Source organism: Delphinus delphis, chromosome 1 (genome assembly GCF_949987515.2).
Source record: "Delphinus delphis chromosome 1, mDelDel1.2, whole genome shotgun sequence".
NCBI lineage: Eukaryota > Metazoa > Chordata > Mammalia > Artiodactyla > Delphinidae > Delphinus > Delphinus delphis.
The window spans coordinates 102,168,805-102,191,231 of NC_082683.1; the positions used below are offsets into that span (position 1 = coordinate 102,168,805).

The 22,427-nt window shown below is 45.5% G+C and overlaps 1 protein-coding gene across 1 annotated transcript in view; it reads right to left on the reverse strand.

The window, feature by feature from the left end:
- Positions 1 to 12,055: 12,055 nt before the first annotated feature.
- CD58 (CD58 molecule) overlaps positions 12,056 to 22,427 on the reverse strand; it is a 43,924-nt gene continuing 33,552 nt past the window's right edge. The window contains exons 4-6 of the mRNA XM_060027765.1: positions 21,071 to 21,142; positions 18,231 to 18,271; positions 12,056 to 13,243 (exon numbers count right to left, since the gene is read on the reverse strand). Coding sequence (XP_059883748.1) covers positions 18,252 to 18,271; positions 21,071 to 21,142 — 92 coding nt within the window. The 3' untranslated portion in view covers positions 12,056 to 13,243; positions 18,231 to 18,251. The remainder of the gene's footprint in view (positions 13,244 to 18,230; positions 18,272 to 21,070; positions 21,143 to 22,427) is intronic.

Here is a 22,427-nt window from a genome sequence, read left to right on the forward strand (position 1 = left end):
ACTATGGCTGCATTTGGTGGGCATGTAAGACCCGGGATAATCAACGTGCTGGAAGAAGAAAAGTGACCGTCTGCCGTGCTCTTAGAACATGCAAAACCCTGTAAGGGACACTATTTAGTTGATTCTGACATGAGCTCTGCCAAAGAAATATTATTCTCTCCATTGACAGATGAAGAAACAGGTCCAGAGACTGAGCTTCCAAAAGTCACACAGCCAATCAGTGCAAGAATGGTTTTTTAGACTGAATGTGTGAAATTCCTGAGCAAATTCTTAACATCATGATGCATCACAGCCTTGAAGAAGAACAGACCTTACTCCTGTTCAGAATATGAAAAATCAACGTGAGAAGAATGAGAGAGCAGGACCTAGGACCCAAGGGGGAAGGGCTGGCTGGGGGACAAGAAGCACAGAACGTACAAGTCGGGAAGGAACTGGGGCTGGGCAGAGAAGGACTGAGACGATGAGCCCCGAGCTCAGTGCGCTGTCCTACTTCTCCAGGCTGTGCCCTGCATTTACCCCCCAGACTTCTTAGCAAAAGCGTTTTTTATTTCCACTGTCTATGGAAACGTTAATTCCTCAGCAATCAGATGTCCTAGATCTGGAAGAAGAAAGTGGCTGTCCAGTGGCCTGGCTGTCCAGTTCAAAGGAAAATGCAGTGATGCAGCCCCGTCCTTAGTGTTGAGTCTCTGAGCCCTGCTTCAGAGAAACGGGCACAGGGAGGGGACGGAGAAGAAGCCCCGTGTACCCCCGGGAGGCGGGGCTCAGGGAAGGCCACGGGGCTGGCCCTCGGGAGCTCCTGCCTCCCCCTGGGTGACTTTGGGCTGTTGTTCTGGAATTCCGTTTCCTCCCTCTAGAGGGAGGGGCTGGATGGGATGGCCTCTTATACTCTGTGGTTTTTTGCTTCTCCAGCCTAGGCCTGGGGTGCAGGTGAGTGAGAGAAGAACAAGCACAGTGGTGAGCGAGAGTCATCCAGGAGAAGATTTAATCAGTGACCGCAGAGCCATTAAACAGCTAGAGATGGGGTTTGAAACTTCTCAGCCTTTGTTTTGAACCTTGAGGTTTTCTCATGGTCAGTGAGAAAAATGATTGTAGATTTGAATAGATTGTGGGTGCTGTGTTATCTAAATGGCATAGGTTTGGGTGTCAGGCCCAGGTTTAAAAGTCAGGGCTTGGGTAGACAGATGACCCTCTCTGAGCCCCAGATGCCTCGTTTGTGAAAGAGGCACACCTCACAGGGTGGCCGAGAGGTTAGATGAGCTTCCATAGAGAGAGCATCTAGCATAGGACCTGGTAGACTTCCTACAAATCATCTGTCCTCCTCCCCCTCCTCCCACTGCGGAGGGAAAAAATGAAAGTGGAGAATGGAATTAAACTGAATTCAAACTCAGCAAGTGTTTATTGAGCCTCAAATGTGTTTTGCCCTACTCTTTCATACATTCATGTATTCACAACGAGGTGAATATCTAGTGCCACTCTACTACTGTACAGAAGAAGACACTGACGGTCAGGGAGGGCTTCAGCTCATAAACAGAACTGAGATCTGAATGTCTGTCTGCTGGATCCAACCCCAAAGAGTCTTTTCACAGATTCGCAGAGACACCTCTGGGACAGATCTCTGGGGCACAAGTCCACTGGGAGAGGATTTAGCTTGGGGGTTGCTCTGGGAAGCTCCAGTGTTATACAGTTGTATGTAACATCCTCATATTCTTGGTGGTGTGAGGAGGCGCTGGAACAAGGGCCCTCTCGCCCTTGGTCATGGCTGGAATGGAGCCAGCCTTACGTCCACCTGGGGCAAGGGGATCTCTCAACAGCTTCCTACAGTTAGTCAAGGCTTTTCTGATATTGACACTCCAGCTCCTCATAAAAGTTACTATTTATATAGTGCCTTGATGTTTTACAGTGATTTCACTCACCTGCTGTGAGGTGAGGGAGAGTATCATTATCCTTATTTTTTCGGGTGGGAGCAGGCTCAGGACCTTCCCTGATTTGCTGGAGGCCACGCCTCCCGTGCCCACTGCTGAGAATCTTCCCCCCATCACTGTGCTCCGCATCTTGCCAAGGTGGCTCCTTGCCAAGGGCTAAGGGGTTCTTGTCACCCAGAGGTTGAAGTGAGGGAAGGGCACACAGTCAAAGCACCTGTGAATTCAGGGGTAACAAGGGATTGAGTCAATAATAGTTCCTTGGGCTTCCCTGGTGGCGCAGTGGTTGAGAGTCCGCCTGCCGATGCAGGGGACACGGGTTCGTGCCCCGGTCCGGGAAGATCCCACATGCTGCGGAGCGGCTGGGCCCGTGAGCCATGGCCGCTGAGCCTGCGCGTCCGGAGCCTGTGCTCCACAACGGGAGAGGCCACAACAGTGAGAGGCCCGTGTAACACACACACACACACACACACACACACACACACACACAAAATGTTCCTTAAATATGCACATCCTTGGGCTTCCCTGGTGGCGCAGTGGCTAAGAATCCGCCTGCCAAGGCAGGGAACGGGGGTTGAGCCCTGGTCTGGGAGGATCCCACATGCCGTGGAGCAGCTAGGCCCGTGCGCCACAACTACTGAAGCCCGCACGTCTAGAGCCCAAGCTCCGCAACAAGAGAAGCCACCGCAGTGAGAAGCCTCTGCACCGCAACAAAGAGTGGCCCCCACTTGCCGTAACTAGCGGAAGCCCGTGCGCAGCAACGAAGACCCAATGCAGCCGAAAATAAATAAAATAAATTTTAAAAAATTATTATAAAAAAAATAAAATACATAAACCTGTTGACCTAGCAGTTCCACTCCTGAAAATCTACCCTATAGAAATAAAAATACCCGAATGTATGGCTATGCGCACAAATATGTAGAATGAATTGTTTATGGTGGAAAAAAAACAAAACCTAGAAACAGAAAAAATGTCCTTCAAAAGAGGTATTATTGAGTATATTATGACATGCCATGAGTATATTATGACATGCCAGGGAATACTCTACAGCCATTAAAAAGAATAAATTGGAGCTATATCAGGTGCCTCACAGGGATTGCCATGAATAATTGATGAGAAAAGGCAAAGTGCAGGAAATTGGTTAGAAAATTTTAAATCATTCCATTTTAAAGAAGAAATAATGCCACCCTCCCCACCCCCGGTCCCCAATGTGCATGTGAGCCAACACACATGAGCATGGAGAAAAACATGGCAGCATCTCGACCCAGTGGTCATCATGGTTTTTGAGGGAAGGACTGTCCTGTGGCAGGAGAGGGATGGGAGAAAGGGAGGGAGAACCCAATCAGAAGAAAAAGGAAAAGAAAAAAAGACTGCATTGAAATTAATACATATATATGTATTAATATGTATAATATATATATTTATGTATTAACATAAAAGTATCTGTGTAAGCAGATGTAAGAAGAAAATTCTAAATTATATATACATATCTTAAACATTTTTGTTAACCTAAAGCATCCAAATGTACATTCCTTCACCAATAGTTCGACAGACAGCCAAGATCTTTTCACTGAGAATAAGTCTGTTTGGGAGGACTGGTTCTGCCCCACTCTCTTTTTGTACAAAAATCACACCTTTAATGCTTTGTCTGCAATTTCTTTTTTTTTTTTTAATTATTTATTTATTTATGGCTGTGTTGGGTCTTCGTTTCTGCGCGAGGGCTTTCTCCAGTTGTGGCAAGCGGGGGCCACTCTTCATCACGGTGTGCGGGCCTCTCACTATCGCAGCCTCTCTTATTGCGGAGCACAGGCTCCAGACGCGCAGGCTCAGTAGTTGTGGCTCACGGGCCTAGTTGCTCCGCGGCATGCGGGATCTTCCCGGACCAGGGCTCGAACCTGTGTCCCCTGCATTGGCAGGCAGATTCTCAACCACTGCGCCACCAGGGAAGGCCTTTGTCTGCAATTTCTAATTTTAGTTTCTGTAGAGTGAAGTGAGGACTTAGACACTTGGAAAACAACTTTGTACAGGAATCTTTCAGATATTATGCTTCCCCCCCACCAACTTATTCAGTTGTCTTGCCTACACCCAATTCAACAATCTTATTTTAGGATCTCTCCTTTACTGTCTTTCCAAAACTGTCAACTTGGTTCTTACAGAAACAATTCTTTTTCTCTTACCTTCACATTTCCTCAGTTTATGTGACATTTTGTTAAGGTACAACTGGCATTAAACAGGCTTGGGAATAAATACATCTCAGTGTGGGTGACATTCATGTCAACAGGTAGATGCCACTGTATATGGCATCCCGGAAGGTGTGGGCACCCTCTGGTGGCACATTCAGTGCCCCCCACTCCCCGCAAGGGAGCAGCAGTCAGTATGTTTCACGGAGAGAATGCACACGGTCATGGATCCTGGCCGGTCAGTTACAAGAGGTAGAACTTCATTGAAAACCCTTATGTGCTGTGAATTGGTAACCGCTGTTGGATCACATCCAGCTCTCGGATCATGTGACTCTGTCGATTATTCTATGATCGAAATATCTAAGGCTGCAAGCGGATGTGAGAGTGAGGAAGCATGGAGGATTACAGCCTTCTTTTTCAATACATCACGTGGCATGTTGGCTAACATGGCAAAAAGTCTGGGGCAAGTAGCCTGGCTGAGGAGGGCAGACCTCATGCTTCTAATCCTGTCTCAGAACAGGTGATGCAGGGCTGGTTAAGGACTCTGGCCCGGCTTCACATCCCCTAACCCCCTGCATAACTTTGGGAGTGTCATCTTACATCACTACATCTGTTCTCTTGTCTGCAAAATGGGGTGACACTGTCTAATTCACAGAGTTCTTTTGAGGCTCACATGAGAGGAATGTTCTTAAAAGTATTCGTCACAATGGCAGGATCATCCGGATTATTTTCATATGTGGACACCCTAGATAACATTTGCAACAATGGCGTGGGGTGAGGGACTCCATCCCTACAACAGGCGGCAAGGTTTACAACAAGGAACGTAGCCTTTGGAGGCGGATGTATGGGATCTGGAGGCACTTTCACCAGGAATTCACTGCACATCCTTGGGCAAGTCATCAGCTTCGTCATCTGAGACATGGAGAACAAGAGCGGGAAAATCACACTGAGCTTGAGCAGTTACGGTGAGAATTAAATAGAGGTTAGAGTCCAAAGTTGTCTGGAACACAGGAGAGGCCAGGTAGATATCACTCTTGTGGACGTGACTCTTAGTCTACAAGCTAAGATCTGAAAGAAATGCCATGTCCCCTAGTTTCTACAACTCAACTTATTTCTGACTCTGAGTTCTCATTTCTCTTTGTTGGTGGAAAACTTCAACCCCAGTCCTTCCTGGGGACCACCCCCCACTTTGGCGCTGTGGACTGTGATTTGATGTGGTGAAGGACCTGGGGGTGGAGGGTGCTTGACCTTGATCTTGCATGCACACAGGTTGGGCTGGATGTCCTTTGCCCTGTCCATTTGTCCTGTGGCTCTCTGTTGCTTCTAGGACATAGTTAGAGCACATAATTATCTTTGTGGCTTGGCGCACAAATGAGTGCAATACAATAGGGAAGAGTAGGGCCTGTGGATAAAGCCGTGCCCATCTAAAAGCATCCAAATCCAAAACAGATGTTTAACACTGTGAGTGCCAAACAAAACACACCTGTGGGCAAATGGGCCTCTTGACTGCTCTGTGGCCACAGTCGGCATCCCCTCACCTCCACCTCTGCTGGGAACGCTGATCCCCAGGGATCCATTTTTCATATTCTCAGAGCTCTACCAGCAAGGCTCTTCTTCCCCACTTCTGGTGTTCCCTACCCCTTCCTCACTTTATTCTTCTCTATAGCCCTTAGTACTGTACTTTCCTTATTTATCTTGTTTAGTGTCTATTTCCACCCACTAGAATGCAGGCCCGTGAAGACAGGTTTTTCATCTGTTTTACTGTTACATCCCAAGTGCCCAGAACAGTGCCTGGCACATAATAGGCACTCAATAAATGTGTTGAATGAAAAAATGGATGGATGGACAGATGGATGGATGGGTGATTGAGTGACTTCACTGTTGAATGGATGAATTGGTTTCCTTTCTTCCCTGATACTTGTGCTTTCAGAAGATTCTCGTCTGGGCTGCAACTAGGGTGAGGTCAGGGAGGCACTCACCTTGGGTGCAAAATTTAAGGGGACACCAAGAAAACTCAGTAATCAAGATAAATGATATTTAATGCAATAGTTTAAAAAATCAGAATTAATGCCAAAAAATCTGTGATGAACAAAATCTCAAACTTTTAAATAAAGACATGATCCTAAAGAAATTGCAGTGAGCTAAAGTTAATTGAAAATTATTTAAGATTGTCACTTGGTCAAGGGAAATTCTCAAATATGGCAATGTTCTGAACTGAAAATAAGGTAAGTAAAGAAGCAGACTTTGAAACTTTATTAATGAATTTCTTTTATTAATAAAGTTACAGTCTAATAGGAAAGAACAGTCTAATAAATTCTGTTTTTTTGGTATAAATAAAATGTTTAAATGTAAAATAATGTTGAGTTTTAATATACCTCCTTCTCAATTTTTCATTTTGTAAGCTATTTTAATGTTCTGGAAAAATATGACCTATTAAGAAAATACATGCATATATATATATATATATATATATATGGAAAAAGTTGAAATCTTGCCATCTGCAATAGCGTGGATGGACCTTGAGGTTATTATGTTAAGTGAAATAAGTCAGACAGAGAAAGAAAATAACCTATAATTTCACTCCTATGTGGAATATAAAAAACAAAACAAACAAAAAACAAAATAAATGAACAAACCAAACTAAACACGAAGATACAGAGACTAGAGTAATGGTTACCAGGGGTGACAGGGTTGAGGGGAGGGGGGAGGGCAAAACAGGTCATGGGGATCAACTGTTTAGTGACGGATGGAAATGAAATTTTTGGTGCCGAGCGTGCTGTAGTGTTTACAGAAGTAGAAATATAATGTACTCATGAAACGTATGTAATGTTATAAACTGATATTACCTCAATAAAAAACACGTTTAAAAAGGATAAATATTAAAAAGATAAAGGAGGAGGAGGTGAGGGGATTCCAGGCAGCTGGTGAGCAAGGTGGTCTTGATTGGCGCACTTTTCAATGATTCCCAAATCAAGACACATAGGCCTATTTGATCACTAGCTTTCCCTCTGCAGGAAAGGATCTTGAGAAGGAAGAAAAAGAGATCAAGAAGAGGAAGAGCCTGGCAAAAGAGGAAGGGCTTTCTTATTCCCCAGGCGTCAGACATTAACACAGGCAGCCCGGGCAACCCACACACTGGCTCACTTTGCTCTCACTTCTGCCATTCCGACACAGGGGAATGGGTACCACCCAAGACGGCTCGCACCACAACCCCTCAAGGGGGGCTGAGCTGAGCCAGGCCTCCCACTACGTGGTCCCAATAGCCAGTGCTGTGCTTCCTCAGGCTGGTGTACAAATCTGACACTTGGTCGGGGGTTAAAACCGAAGAGGCTCAATTACTGAAAAGTCCTGAGGTTCTGAATCAAACTGAGTATTTTTACTCAACATCGCAAATTATGCACCATGCTGGCTGAGGCCAAAGGTCAATGTCACTACACTGTTTTCGGAGGGAGGGGAGCGGCAGCCAGTCCATCTTGGGGTTGTAAGAAGCCCCTCACATACGTAAAGGTCTTAGATGCACAAAGACAGACTCTGGTACTGAAACTGAAGACCTCGTGCACTCAAGAATCTTCACAGGGACTTCCCTGGTGCCACAGTGGTTAAGAATCCGCCTGCCAATGCAGGGGACACAGGTTCGAGCCCTGGTCCGGGAAGATCCCACATGCGGCAGAGCAACTAAGCCCGTGAGCCACAGCTACTGAGCCTGCACTCTAGAGCCCATGAGCCACATCTAATGAGACCACGTGCCACAACTACTGAAGCCCGTGTGCCTAGAGCCCGTGCTCTGCAACAAGTGAAACCACTGCAACGAGAAGCCCACGCACCACAACGAAGAGTAGCCCCCAGCTCACCGCAACTAGAGAAAGCCCACGCATAGCAACAAAGACCCAACGCAGCCAAAAATAAATAACTAAATAATAAAATAAATTTATTTTTTTAAAAAAGCAAAAGAATCTTCACAGCTTCTGTTTGACATATTTTCTTTTTAGGAATGAAGGAAAATTCTCCCATGTTTGAGCTATTCTTTTATGTCAATTTTACAAAATTGCATGTAACTTTATAAATATTTTTAAAAGATATAGTTTTGTAAGTATTTAATATTCTGCTAATTTGATTTTGAATTGTAAATGTCAAGTATTCTGTTTTGGGGGGTTTTATGTTTTATTAGACTTTGTTAAAAAGGAAAAATTATACATTTTTCGAATGTTTTTATGAGTAAATTTAATGTACTGAAAATAAAAATTAAAAAAAAAACAAAAAAACAAAACTGAGGGTGGATGTTGGGAGGCACCCTGGTGTCAAAGGAAGGCATTGGAGACGAGGCCAAGATTTTAGGGCTCCTGCTTCTGGGCCTTTCACTGGACTAGCTGTGAGTGCTTGGTCCAGTTCCCTTCCTTCTCTAAGCCCCAGTCTTCTCATCTGTCTGATGGGACCTCTGAAAACCCCTCCAGCTTTGAGTCTAGAAGGTGGAATTCAGCATAATATTGGTGCCTTTGATCCATGGTCAACACAAGTGGTTAAAAGCAAGCCCTCTCTCTAGAGAATACCTAAAGATACACTCTTCCTTTGAGTAAACATAAAACAAAACTTGGAAAAGCATTTCTGAGGACTCCTAACTATATGTGGAAAAATAGACCAAACACATCTATATTATCAGTGTGGCTTGGTGGTCGAGAGGCCACTGGGGCCACACTGCCTGCGTTTGAATCCTGGTTCTGCCACTTATAACTGACTGACCTTGAACAAGTACATGTCAGTTTTCTCATTTGTGAAACAAGGAGAGTGATAGTACCTGCTTGTCCCTTGGAGAGGGCTGCCAGTGGAGACAGAGTTTTGGGGAGAAGGGCCAGGGGATGCAGAGATGGGTGTGATTAAAACACAAGGCTGAGGCTGCAGGGTAGACGGTTGACGGTGGAAAGGAGGTTCCAGTGGCTTTGCACGAGGACACCCACAGAAGGAGGAGAGGGACAGGAAGCATGGGGCAGTGTAGAAATGGGTGGGCAGAAGAAGGCAGATGACCGGGGGATGTGTACACTGGGCAGAGCCTGGCTAAGAGGGGAGGAGGGAGAAACACAATGGGACAATCTGTCTCAAGATTCTAAATTAAACTCTGGTTTAAAGGGCTTTCATAGACTCACTAGCTAGCGTCTGAAGCCAGTTCTTTGCTCAGACTTCCAAACAGAAAGTTGCTTTTTGACCTGGTAACTTTCAGCCCCGGGTAGAGAGGAGAAACGAAGTCAGAGTGTGGTAGATGCTATTAGCCCTGTTTTATACATGAAACCAAGAGAGCTTACATAACTGACTCCAAATCTGCACATAAACCCTCCTCCGACAACAGGAAAACCATCTGAAGGGCAAGTGACACTGAAGGTTGAACAAATTACCGTCTTGGTGGAAACAGTAACAAATTACAATAAACTCTGACCCAGAAACTGCTGAAGAACAGGATCTAAGAATATTTACTGGTGAAAGATAGGTGTTCAAATATGACCTATCTTCTATCGTTGCCTTAAATAATTAAATGCTAGCTACTTATAAATTCAGTGGGAAACTCATTCTACGCAGATATAGGTAGGTTTCCGTTACCCAAATGCAAATCTAATCAGGTCTGAAATCCTAAAAGTAGAACATTAAGCTAAATGATAACTCTCCCAATATGTTTTCAGTTTTTTTTTTTTTCTTTCTTTTAATGGCACCTCATGGGAGCCTGGACACAATGTCCAACTTGAGAATCACCTCTAATTTTCTTTTTTTTCTTTAATTAATGAATTTTATTTATTTTTGGCTGTGTTAGGTCTTCGTTGCTGCACGCGGGCTTTCTCTAGTTGCAGCGAGCGGGGGCTACTCTTCATTGTGGTGAGCGGGCTTCTCATTGCGGTGGCTTCTCTTGTTGTGGAGCACAGGCTCCATGCGTGTGGGCTTCAGTAGTTGTGGCATGCCGGCTCAGTAGTTGTGGCTCACGGGCTCTAGAGCACAGGCTCAGCAGTTGTGGTGCATGGGCTTAGTTGCTCCGTGGCATGAAAAATGTTTGTTTGTTTAAATTTTAATTTTTAGCTGAGTTGGGTCTTTGTTGCTGTGCTGTGCACGGGCTTTCTCTAGTTGCGGCGAGCGGGGTCTACTCTTCGTTGCGGTGCACCAGCACCAGGGAAGCCCCAAAAATGTTTTTTAATATTATACGAACACACCATAGAGTATATTCTCTCATAAACACTATGTGGGTCAAGAAATAACAATGTCAACTCCCCTGAAGCCCTCATGACCCTTCACAGTCAGTATGCCCTCCTCCCCCATCATTTAGAGTACGAATGACCTTTTCTTTACCATATAGCACCACACAGTATAGTCTGCATCACTAAAGACCTTCATTACTTTTTATACTGAATATTATTCCATTGTATGGATAGACCACATTTTATTGATCTGTTCATCAGTGGATGTATATTTGGATTATTTCCATTATTTGCCTATTGTCAATAATGATCTATGAACATCCGTGTACAAGTTTTTCTGTGGACATATGTGTATATTTTTCTTGGGTGTATACCAAGGGGTGGAATTGCTGGGACATGTGGTTATACTTCCTTCATTCTTTGCATACACTTCCACTTTAGGATATGGTATACTCCTCACAAGTGCTCACAGGTCTGCTTGCCCCGTCATGCTATGAGCTTCCTCCGAATACCCCATGGAAACTAGCATCTAGAAAGCACTAAACAAAAGTGTGTGGGGTCTTCCACTGTTTCAGATGATGCTTACAGAGTAAGACGAGGCCTGGGAACTGACCTTCGGATCTTACAATGAGGGGGTCATCAGTAAGCTTGGCAAATAGTGGGGGCGAAAGGCTGATTGAAGTGTGTTCAAGAAAGAATGGGGGGGACTTCCCCGGTGGTCCAATGCAGGGGACGCGGGGTTCAATCCCTGGTCGGGGAACTAAGATCCCACATGCCGTGGGGCAACTAAGCCCGCCTGCCTCAACTACTGAGCTCGCGCACCTTACCGAGAGAGGCTGTGCGCCGCACGCTACAGAGCCCACGTGCCCTCGAGCCCGCGCCACAACTAGAGAAGAGGAAACCTGCACACCACAACTAGAGAGAAGGCTGCGCGCCCCAATGAAAGATCCCGCATGCCTCAACGAAGATCCCGCGTGCCGCAACTAGGATCCGATGCAGCCAAAAATAAAAATAAAGTCAATAAATAATAAACAAATCTTAAAAAAAAAAAGAAAGAATGGGGAGAGAGGAGTCAGAAAAATGAAGTACAGATCATTCTTTTGAGGAACTTTTCATAAAAGAGAGCAGAAAAATGAGACAAGAGCTGGACAGGGAAGTGTAGTCGAGCATTTTGGTTTTTTGAAGATATGAGAAATGACAGTATGTTTGTATGATGTTGAAAAGTTAAAGCTGATGCTGTGGAGACAGGTGGACAAAGACAAGAGTCATGTCCCTATGCAGATGAGGGGAGAGGGTGTCCCGTGCATAAGCAGTGTGAATGATTCGTCCCCTGAAATTCACCTCTTTATCCAGGAGAAGCTGCTGTTCTGCATGCGTACAGCAGCGGTCCCCAACCTTTTTGGCACCGGGGACTGGCTTCCTGGAAGACAATTTTTCTACGGACCGGTGGTGCGGGCGGTGGGTTGGCGGGGCATACGGTTCAGGCGGTAATGAGAGCGATGGGGAGCGGCAGGTGAAGCTTTGCTCACCACTCACCTCCTGCTGGGCGGCCCCATTCCTAAGAGGCCGAGGACCGCTCCCGGCCCGAGGCCCAGGGGTCGGGAACCCCTGGTGTATATCACTTTACAGTTTGTTTTTTCATTCGTTTGTTTTGGGTGCTGATCAAGATACAGATTTTAACACCCAAAGTATTTTATAACTTTTCCCATTTTTGCCACTTTAAAGTATGAATTCCAAGAATAATTCATTTCTCACTTAAGACTGATTGCAGTTAGGAAAGAGGAAAAAAATAGATGAAGAATTTTTTCAGGTTAGTATTTTCTATTGAGAGGAGACAGTGCAAGTAAGACTGAAGAAATTATTTCAAACATATACAATAGTACATATATTGGTTACTTAAAATTTAAACATTTGGGAAGAACATGAAATTGTTATAGCCTCGTAATTTACAAATAATGCACATTGTACAACAAAAATGTATTTTTTGATGAATGACAAACATATGCTTCTGAAACAAATTCTCTAAATATACAATTAAAATTTTAATTTTCTTTTTAAATTAACTTTTATTGGAGTATAGTTGGTTTAAGAGTTCTCTGTTTACCTGCCAATGTGACAGCTAACTAACATGATAAACTACCGTGCTACTGATCCTGCAATGAACTGTTTTTCCTCTAAAACCAAAGAGTGGATTATAGATTTTAGTAAAAAACCTTCACCTCCTGAGTCATGTGACTATTTTGTTTTACAACTCTAACAAGAAAAAAAGAGCCACTTAGTCACATATATATATATATATATACACATACTTACATTATTTACAAAGATTTACATTTCTCCAAAAATACAATTTATAATAAACAATTATGGGACAAGACAGTATCTGGTGATACTCAGTGTTGGTGACAGAGTAGAAACTAATGCCTGTTGTTTGTTAGTCCTTGTTTCTTCCATGAAGCATTATTTTTTGTTGTTATAAATTTATTTATTTGTTTTATTTTTGGCTGTGTTGGGTCTTCATTGCTGTGCACGGGCTTTCTCTAGTTGTGGTGAGTGGGGACTACTCTTCGTTGCAATGTGCGGGCTTCTCACTGCAGTGGCTTCTTTTGTTGCTCCAGGTGTGCAGGCTTCAGTAGTTGTGGCACGCAGGCTCAGTTGTTGTGGCTCGCAGGCTCTAGAGCGCCGGCTCAGTAGTTGTGGCGCACAGGCTTAGCTGCTCTGCGGCATGTGGGATCTTCGCGGAACAGGGATCAAACCCATGTGCCCTGCATTGGCAGGTGGATTCTTAACCACTGCGCCACCAGGGAAGTCCTGAAACATTGCTTCTTATAAAGGGTCCATTCAGGTTAGACTTCCAAAGTTTCCTCAAGGATGAGGTAATACTCAAATGGTAAATCAGATGCCTTCTCAAAGTGACTGAAATAACGTAATTAGCATGCGTTTGACTTCATCTTCTGTTACCAAACAACAGGTGCTATAAAAGAAATATCTCATATTAGTATAAAATGCAGTCAGTCTGTGCTGCAGTCTATGAGTCTATAAATTACCCTCCGATTCTAATGCGGGTAGCCCTTTTGTAATAAACCCATCAAAAGCAAGGGTTCTAGGGAGCAGAGATGGAGGGAGATTGGTCTTGGGCTCTCATGAGATGGTAGCTGGAGATCCACCAGAAGGTCTACTCTCAGTGCACAGCACTAATTCACAGTCCCATCTTCTCAAACCAACTCAGTCTTTGAGTATAAATGAAATCTCCAAACAACAGAGCTGGGCCCTTAAGACCCATATGTAAACTGTCACCCCTTCTAACAGTCATCTCCTTCTTTGCCACATGAATCCCTGGGTGTGGTTTTCTTCTTTCAGTTTCTCTTTCTGATTATTCATCTCTGTGGTGATGACAGAGCACCCTTGGGTAACTCAGAGGAAATCAGCCCAAACACCCAGCTCCAGCCTTGACTAAGTCCCTGCGAACTGAGATTCCATTCCATGGCTTTTTTTGTCTTCCCCACAGTCTATATTTCCATAGGCCAGATCAGACCACAGCTCCCAAAATATCTGCATTCCTTTGGTAACAGGAATTCATAAAAATTTAGTGCTGGAGTCACGGGTTAGATAAAGGAAATAGGAGTTTTCCTTACGAAGAACCCTGTAGGACTTGAAAATGGGTGCTGGGGATTTCTGAGGGGGATGAAGTGGGCAGCAGCTCTCCACCTAGCCCTGGCAGCACAGGCTCTTCCGCAGGGACTTTCTCACCCTCTCCCACAGCCAGGTGCGTCCACTGCCAAAGAATCAGGCCTGCGTCTCCAGTTCTCCTTCAGACTGAGGTAGCACCTGCAAGTCTTTCTTCCCAGAGAATTGGGGGACTCGGATCCCTTTTTAATTTGGTTGGCTCTGTTTTCCAGACATTTACCAAAAGTGAAGAATACCAGCACTGTCTTGGTGAGAAGTGTAATATCACACCCAACTTCCCTCAGATATCTGATATTTACTTGGTTGCCCTCAGATATATATATTTTTTTGCGGTACGCAGGCCTCTCACTGTTGCGGCCTCTACCATGGCGGAGCGCAGGCTCAGCGGCCATGGCTCACGGGCCCAGCTGCTCCGCGGCATGTGGGACCTTCCCGGACCGGGGCACGAACCCGTGTCCCCTGCATCGGCAGGCGGACTCTCAACCACTGCGCCATCAGGGAAGTCCCCCTCAGGTATTTTTAATTGGGGTTAGCTCTTCCTGACACTGGTCTTACGGAGACGTGACAAGTTCACATTTCTTCCTGGTTGTGCTTGCCCCTCCCCAGCTCCTCTCCCAAGCCCTGCCTCTCCATCATATCTGTAACCCTTTAATAACTGAGTTGAGGGAACTCCCCCCTGCAGCCACAGTGGGCTCTTTAAATCTAAAGAGTATTATTAAATAGGGTAGGAAACACACAAAGTACAAAATCTGAATAGCAAACAAAAATACGCCAAGGAAAGTAAGCTCCTCTCCCACACCCAACCCCATCCTACCTAGGTTTCTCCCTGGGATGTTACCTTAAGAAGTCAGGTTTACTTTCCTAGCTCATCATTCCAAAGCAATGTTTTTCACGCAAAACTCTCCTGCTCCAGAACCTACAATGACCCCCTACTCCCATATCACTTGATTTTAACGCCCTTGGCTTCCAAAATTTTTCTTGCAAATATTGTCTCTTTTGCCATTTCTTCAACTTGATGCTAAGCAGGTTGACGTCTTTATCAAATAACCACGACAGGTTGCGTTCCCCTCCGTGTCTCTGCTGATTCTCCCAGCTGGAATGCCTTTTCCACTCTGCTCTTGCTTTGAAGATCTAGCTCACATCGTACTCCTTTCAAAATCTTCATGATTATTCTGGCCTCTTCACCTCCCCCTTGTTGGTTGCCCAGCCCTGACCATCCATTCCAGCCCATCACCATGTGCTTCTTGCCTAAGTCTTTCTGTTTCTTACACACTCATCCATTCTCCCCACTGTGACCATAAGCTCCTCAGGGTAGGAGCTTTAATATATGCTTTCTCTGAATCCCACACAATGTCTAGCCTCACTGGGTACACTGGTCTCAAGCCACGGGCTAACACAGCGCCTGACATCTAGTAATCTCTGTAAGTTATTTGCTGAATGAATAAAGGAGCAAGGGAAAGGAGTGAGTTCTGGGACACCCCGTCACCTTTCTCAGTGGCCCGGGATGACAGCGCTCCCATGAACAACATTCCCCGTCACTGTCTGTGACGGCCATGCCTCCACTGCTACCAAGTGGATCTCAGCAGAGGCACTCCTCCGATCTCACCGTCACCTGCCCTCACACACATTACTTCAAATCCGAAACGCCCCACCTCTGACCATAACCCCCAGGTCTTCTACCTCTCCCCACACTGCTAGCACACCTGCCCCCCACCTCATCCATGGCTACCTGACTCCTCTCCAACCCCTCTCCATGGGGCCTCCTGGACCATCAACCCCTCGCAGACTCACTACCGCTGCCCACTTTGCACCCTGAAGCTGGCTGAGCTGTCCCCTAGAACCCCTTGCCCCAGGCCTTCTGCTGCAACTGACTTCCCGGGTGACCTGGTCACTGTCCTGGCTGGCAGCTGGGGAGAAAGGAAGCCTCCCAAGCCCACCCATTGGTCTGACTGCCCCCAGACCCTCACTGCTGTGCTGCGATCCCTCCACTCCAACCACTCACCCAGGGGCTTTCATGAAAGTCGGCAACTCGTTCAACCAAGCGAAAGGTCTCGACCGCTGCCTCCCGCTTTGCCTCCTTGCAGCTCTAGCACGTCGCCTCCCCCTCGGACCCCTAACAGGGAGCCGCCTGGGTCTCCTCCTGGCTCCTCTGCCTCGCCCGCCACTCGAAGGCCTTCAGCTTCTCTTTCTTGGTGACCTCAAATGCTCAGGGAATCCATCACTGTTCTGACGAAGATGCTCCCCAACCTGTAACCCCAGCCCCTAAAGCCACTTCTCCAATATGCTGGACGCCCCTATCCACGTGATGTGCCCGCACCCCAGACTCAGCCTGTCAGAGCACAAGTTCACCTTCCCAAACAAGGGCCCCGCCTGAGTCCTCCGTTGTGCCTGCCATGCTGCCAAGGGTCAGAATTCCTGTCCCTTTTGGCTTCTTTCTTTCTTTAGTCAATCAATTAATTCATTTTTATTTTTGGCTGTGTTGGGTCTTCGTTGCTGTGCGTGGGCTTTCTCTAGTTGTGGCGAGCGGGGGCTGCTCTTCATTGTGGTGCGTGGGCTTCTCATTGTGGTGGCTTCTCTTGGTGCAGAGCACAGGCTCTAGGCACGCGGGTTTCAGTAGTTGTGGCTCATAGGCTTACTCACTCCACGGCACGTGGGATCTTCCCGGGCCAGGGCTCGAACCCGTGTCCCCTGCAGTGGCAGGTGGATTCTTAACCACTGCTCTGCCAGGGAAGCCCCTTGGCTCCTTTCTTGAAGAATAATCATAACCATAATAGCTAACATTTACTGAGCACCATTATGAGCCCGTCACTCTTCTAAGTATTTTGCTTACAATAACTTGTTTGTACATATTATTTCTCTGCTATTATTACCTACACTATCGTTGTGATTTCTATACTATTGTTATGCCCATTGTCCACAGAAGAAAACTGAGGTGGCAAAGAGTTTAATTGACTTGTCCGAGGGCTGTGAGAGACAGAGCTGCCATTTAACCCCAGGGAGTCTGGCACCAGACTACACTCTCCGCTGAGACTTTGTTCATACGATATCCGTACTTTCTCTGAAACCTAGCCCTCCTTCATTTCTGCCATGACCACCCCGATTCAACCTCTCCTCTGCTTGGCTGGATTATTTCATTTATCCACCAACCAGTGTCTCCATCTCTAGCCTCTTGTCTATTAATTCACCCTATGCTTTACCAGCAGAGAGATCTTTCCAAAGCATAGCTCTGCTCAAAAATCCTCAGTGGGGACTTCCCTGGTGGCACAGTGGTTAAGAATCCATCCACCTGCCAATGCAGGGGACACGGGTTCGATCCCTGGTTGGGGAAGATCCCACATGCCGCGGAGCAACTGAGCCCATGAGCCGCAACTACTGAGCCTGCGCTCTACAGCCCGTGCTCCGCAACGAGAGAAGCCACCGCAAAGAGAAGCCCCCGCTTGCCGCAACCAGAGAAAGCCCACACGCAGCAACGGAGACCCAACACAGCCAAAAATAAATAAAATCAATCAATCAATCCTCAGTGGTTTCCCAGAAAAAAATCACCCAACCTCTTGGCAACTCTCTCTCAATATCTTGGCCTGGCTCAACCTCTATCCCACCAACATACGCTGCCCCCAAGAGGGATGACTTGCCACCCCCTACCCTGCCTTTTACAGCCCCGGGCCTTTACTCTTCCCTTCATCCCTCAAAGCCCGGCTCGTGGGCCCCTGCCTCCTGACCACGGGGACTCTGCCAGGACGGGGCCTTCTGGAGCCTCCTTACGGCAACTGACTTCACCCACCGCCACCGTTCATTGTGTTTGGATCCTATCTTTTGTTCACGATACGGGCCCAGCTCTGACCCTGGCTCCTGGAGTGAACCCTATCCTTGGCTCGATTTTCCTGGGATGGGAGAAGGAGGGAGCAGATTGTGGTGGGTAACAGGATAACTCTAGGAGTCTGAAGACCTAGATTTGAATCCCAGCTCTACATTTATGAGCGATGGGACCTGACTTCTCCGAGTCTCACGTTTGCTGTCTCTAAACAAGCTGTAAAGATACCCCCTCGCAAAGCTCACTGAGAGGGTTCAATGAGATGTTACATGGGAAGTCGCCATTTGGTGCTTAATGAACCGTGGTGAGTATATCTGCTGATGTAACTTGTTACTGTTCAAGGCAACTAACTGACAGATAAGTAGAATCTGGCTCCCCAAGGAACAGGCCCTCTACATCAGGCTGTTCTGCTTCTAGTGCACGATACACAATGCACCCACTGAGCAGTCTACAGGACACTTACCTAGTTCTCCGTGTTTATCTGCTATGGGTGTCCCAGAAAACCTACAAATGAAGACATTTGCATCTCAGTTAAAGAGCTGAAAAGAAAAGCTGGAATCTGGAGTTGCTGGCTAGAGGCCTGAACTGGGAAAATTCTAAAGCAGAGCCCTGTCGAGCTGGTATCTCCTACTCTCCTAAATGCTTGCATCAAATTGGCCATAGAGCTGGGCCAAAGAGTTGTTCAAAAACTGGTCATCAGATGATAGAAAACCAAAAACTGTTGACGAACGTTGTTTTCTATAGCAGCTTGTGCATAAAGCTAAAGATGGAGGGAAGGCTGGAATGTTCTGGACCAGCGCTGCCTGATAGGGATATAATGTGAGCCACGTAAGTAATTTAAAATGCTTAGTAGCCACATTACACAGTAAAAAGAAATGGATGGGGACTTCCCTGGCGGTCCAGCGGTTAAGACTCTGTGCTTCCACTGCAGGCGGCACGGGTTCAATCCCTGGTTGGGGAACTAAGATCCCGCACGCCACGCAGCACAGCCAAAACATTAATAAAATAAAATAAAGTAAAATAAATAAAATAAAATAAAAATAGTAGGAGAGCAATTATATTTAAAAAAAAGAAATGGATGAAATTAATTTTCATGATACATTTTATTGACTAGCCCAACAAATCAAAGATACTATTTTAACGTGTAATCAATATAAACATTATTAATGAGATACTTTACATTCCTTTTTTAATAAGAAGTCTTACAAACCCGGTGTCTATTTTATACTGATGGCACATCTCAATTTGGACTCTCCTGTTTCAAGGGTTCAACAGCCACATGTGGCTCGTGGCTACCATTTTGGACAGCACCGGTTTGGACGTTAAGATACGGTCCCACGTGTATGCATCAGTTTCCTCCCCATCGAAGGCATCAGCTAGCCTGGAGCCATGCTAATGGTCCAGAAGCCAAGTCCACAGGCTTGACTGAGCTTGTAAAAGTGTCAACTACAACTAGCCGATGGAGCTGTTTACATTCAACTCTCTCCCCTTCTGAAGGCTCCATGCCAAATGCCTCACTTTCCCAATTAATGGCTTTAGGGTTGAGATGCTTGCTGAAGTAATTATTTCTTAGAACAATTTGTTTTTCCAGGTTATATGGTGCTACCAGTAGTGATCACTGGTGTAAGTTTCCCTCCACTGAATAAACTTTTTTTTTTTTTTTTGCGGTATACGGACGCGGGCCTCTCACTGTTGTGGCCTCTCTCGTTGTGGAGCACAGGCTCTGGACGCGCAGGCTCAGCAGCCATGGCTCACGGGCCCAGCCGTTCCGCGGCATGTGGGATCTTCCCGGACCGGGGCACAAACCCGTGTCCCCTGCATCGGCAGGCGGACTCTCAACCACTGCGCCACCAGGGAAGCCCAAACTTTTTTTTTTTTTTAATAAGTTAAATCAGACAGAAAAGTCTTCAGTGCTACTTTTCTCTGGTTCAGGAGTTCTGGTGGTAGACACCCCCACTCCCTCCCAAGAAAAACACATGAGTGGAAAATTATTTTGGTTTCTGGGGACCAATCTGTTAAGGAGATGATTAACTATAATATCGCTATTTGGCGATTAAAAATAACTTTTTAAAAAGAACACCTGAGCTCCCCAAATGTTTTACGTATTGGTAATGATGGCTTAAAACTTTCTTCAGCTGATTTTTTTATAACTTGTTTGGAGGAGATTCAGTTGACTGGTAATCTATAACTTAGGGATCTTCGTGGTATTTGAAACCTATAATATAGAAATGGAACCTTCGGGAAATCATATTCTAGTGCCAATACCCCAAAAAAGTCTAGGTCAGCACTGACCAACAGAACTTTCTGCAATGATGGAATTGTTCTCTATTTGGTCTCACATGGTAGCCACTGGCCATCTGTGGCTACTGAGCCCTTGAAATGTGGCTAGTATGACTGAGAAACTAAATATTAAATTTTATTTAATCTTCATTAATTAAAATTTATATTTAGATCACTGTACGTGGCTAGTACCCACTGTATTGAACAGTGCAGGTCTAGGGAAACTTAAATCTAGTCTGTGAACTTGATTCAAGACATGACTGTGAAATGACATGGACCCCGGATGCCATCACCTTGCAGAAAGCTTCCTCTTCAACATTCCCTGTGAGAGTGACAAATCAGTCTCGGAAATTTCCTTTTGGTGAAGGCTGATATAGAAACTGATGGGGCTTCAAGAACCTCTACTCTGAAATTTACAGCCTAGTCAACATCCTCTGGGACTTGAGGAGGGGTTTCTTGACACCAGGAAAGAACAGGCTGGGATGAGGTTACCAGTTCTCCAGGGCATATGGGTTCCTTTCTGGAGACTGAGGAAGGCTCAGGAAGGCAACACAGGTAATACCAGGTCATTTTACCCACTCCATGTCACCTGACTCAACAAATGCTCCTTCCTACCTGGGACCTCCTTCTGGGCTATAAGTCATGAAAATTATGACCATGGCAGTCAAGAGTAAGAGGTTTTTTTGCAAAATCTGGCTTGAGACCAGAAATATAACTATATGTTGAGGTGGGCCACAGATATGAGGCTGTGGAACAGTCCTAAGTATATTCGTCTGTGTTCCCACTCCTGTACAGCTCTCTATGGCCCAAGGATTCATTCCACCTCAAGATAATGCAGAATCTTGGGGAACCTGACACACTCAGCAACCCCAGACAACAAGTACAACAAAAAAGGTTCTGTTTCTTTCGAAACAGCTAAGATTTCAAACTTTGTTTTCATCTTCAAATTAATCATTTTCTGGCCTTTGAAAAACCCATTCCAGTTTGAAAACTTATTATTTTTAAAAAAGAAAGTATACGTACATTTTAAAAACAGCAAACCACCTATTAGTGCTGGCAGTATGGCGAAAAGCACAAACCTGTGCCTTGTCTTGTCTGAAAAAAAAAAGAAAGAAAGAAATACAATTAGCTGGAACTGACCAAAACAGAGATACAGTTGATCCTCTTTATTTGTAGATTCCGTATTTGCAATTTATCCACTTGCTAAAATTTATTTGTACTCCCCAAACCAATACCTGCAGCGCTTTCACGGTCATGCGCTGACATGGGCCACAGAATGGTGAAACCTGTGTTGCCTGATGTACACATTCCCAAGCTGAGGTTCAAGGCAATGCTCTGCCCTTGTGTTTTAGCCCTTGTACTGTAGACATGTGCCCTATTTGTGGTCTATTTAGTGCCATGTGTTTCACATTTTTGTACTTTTTTGTTGTCTAGTTCACTGTCTAAAACGGCCCCCAAGCACAGTGCTGAAATGCTGTCTCGTGTTCCCAAGCATAAGAAGGCTGTGTGTGCCTTACAGAGAAAACACACGTGTTAGATAAGCTTCACTTAGGCATCAGTTGTGGTGCTGTGAATTCACTGTTCATGCAGCAAGCACATATATTAAATAAGGTGTCTTTAAACAGAAGCACACATAAAGCAAGGTTCTGTATTGATTCCTTGCCAAAAATGTTGTGACCGGAGGCTTGCAGGAACCTAAACCTCTATCTCCCCTGGGAGCAATGGTTCACTATGCACTAATTCTGTGTTTACAGTGACAGTAAAACATAACTATCGTGAATAAAGAGAATCGACTGTGTTTCTAAATAAACGTATATGCACAAGGTTGATACATATCTGGCCCAGTGCTGTTTATTAAAAGCAGCAGATAGTCCACTATTCAGCCATCCTGTCCTGCCAGTGGGAGCACAGCTTGGTATCGTGTGCTTGGCAGGGCAATGTGGCAGCCATGCATTGCAAGACTGAGAAACGTTCATCATACAGCCGCTGACACTGTGCTAAATGATGTGCCTACAGGCTCACCAAATCATTGCGACAACGTTGGATTGGCGCTCTAACCTCTCAGTGCCTCAGTTTCCTCTTGGGGATCACTATAAATGGAACTGATGAATATGCCTCCTAGGGTAATTGTGAGCATTCATTGAGTCAATACACTTAAGAACAGCCATTAGCTCTTGCCATGAACCTATTGAGTTGATGCTATTGGAATCCCTACTAACGTCCTTTGATCCTGCAATTCCATGTCTAAGATATTAACCTACAGAAACTATCAGTTATGTGCCCCTCTCCTCCCTCCAAAAAAAGGCACAAAGATATTTACCACAGTCTTACAATATCAAAAAGCTGAAACAACCGAAGTGTCCACAATAGAAAAGAATGA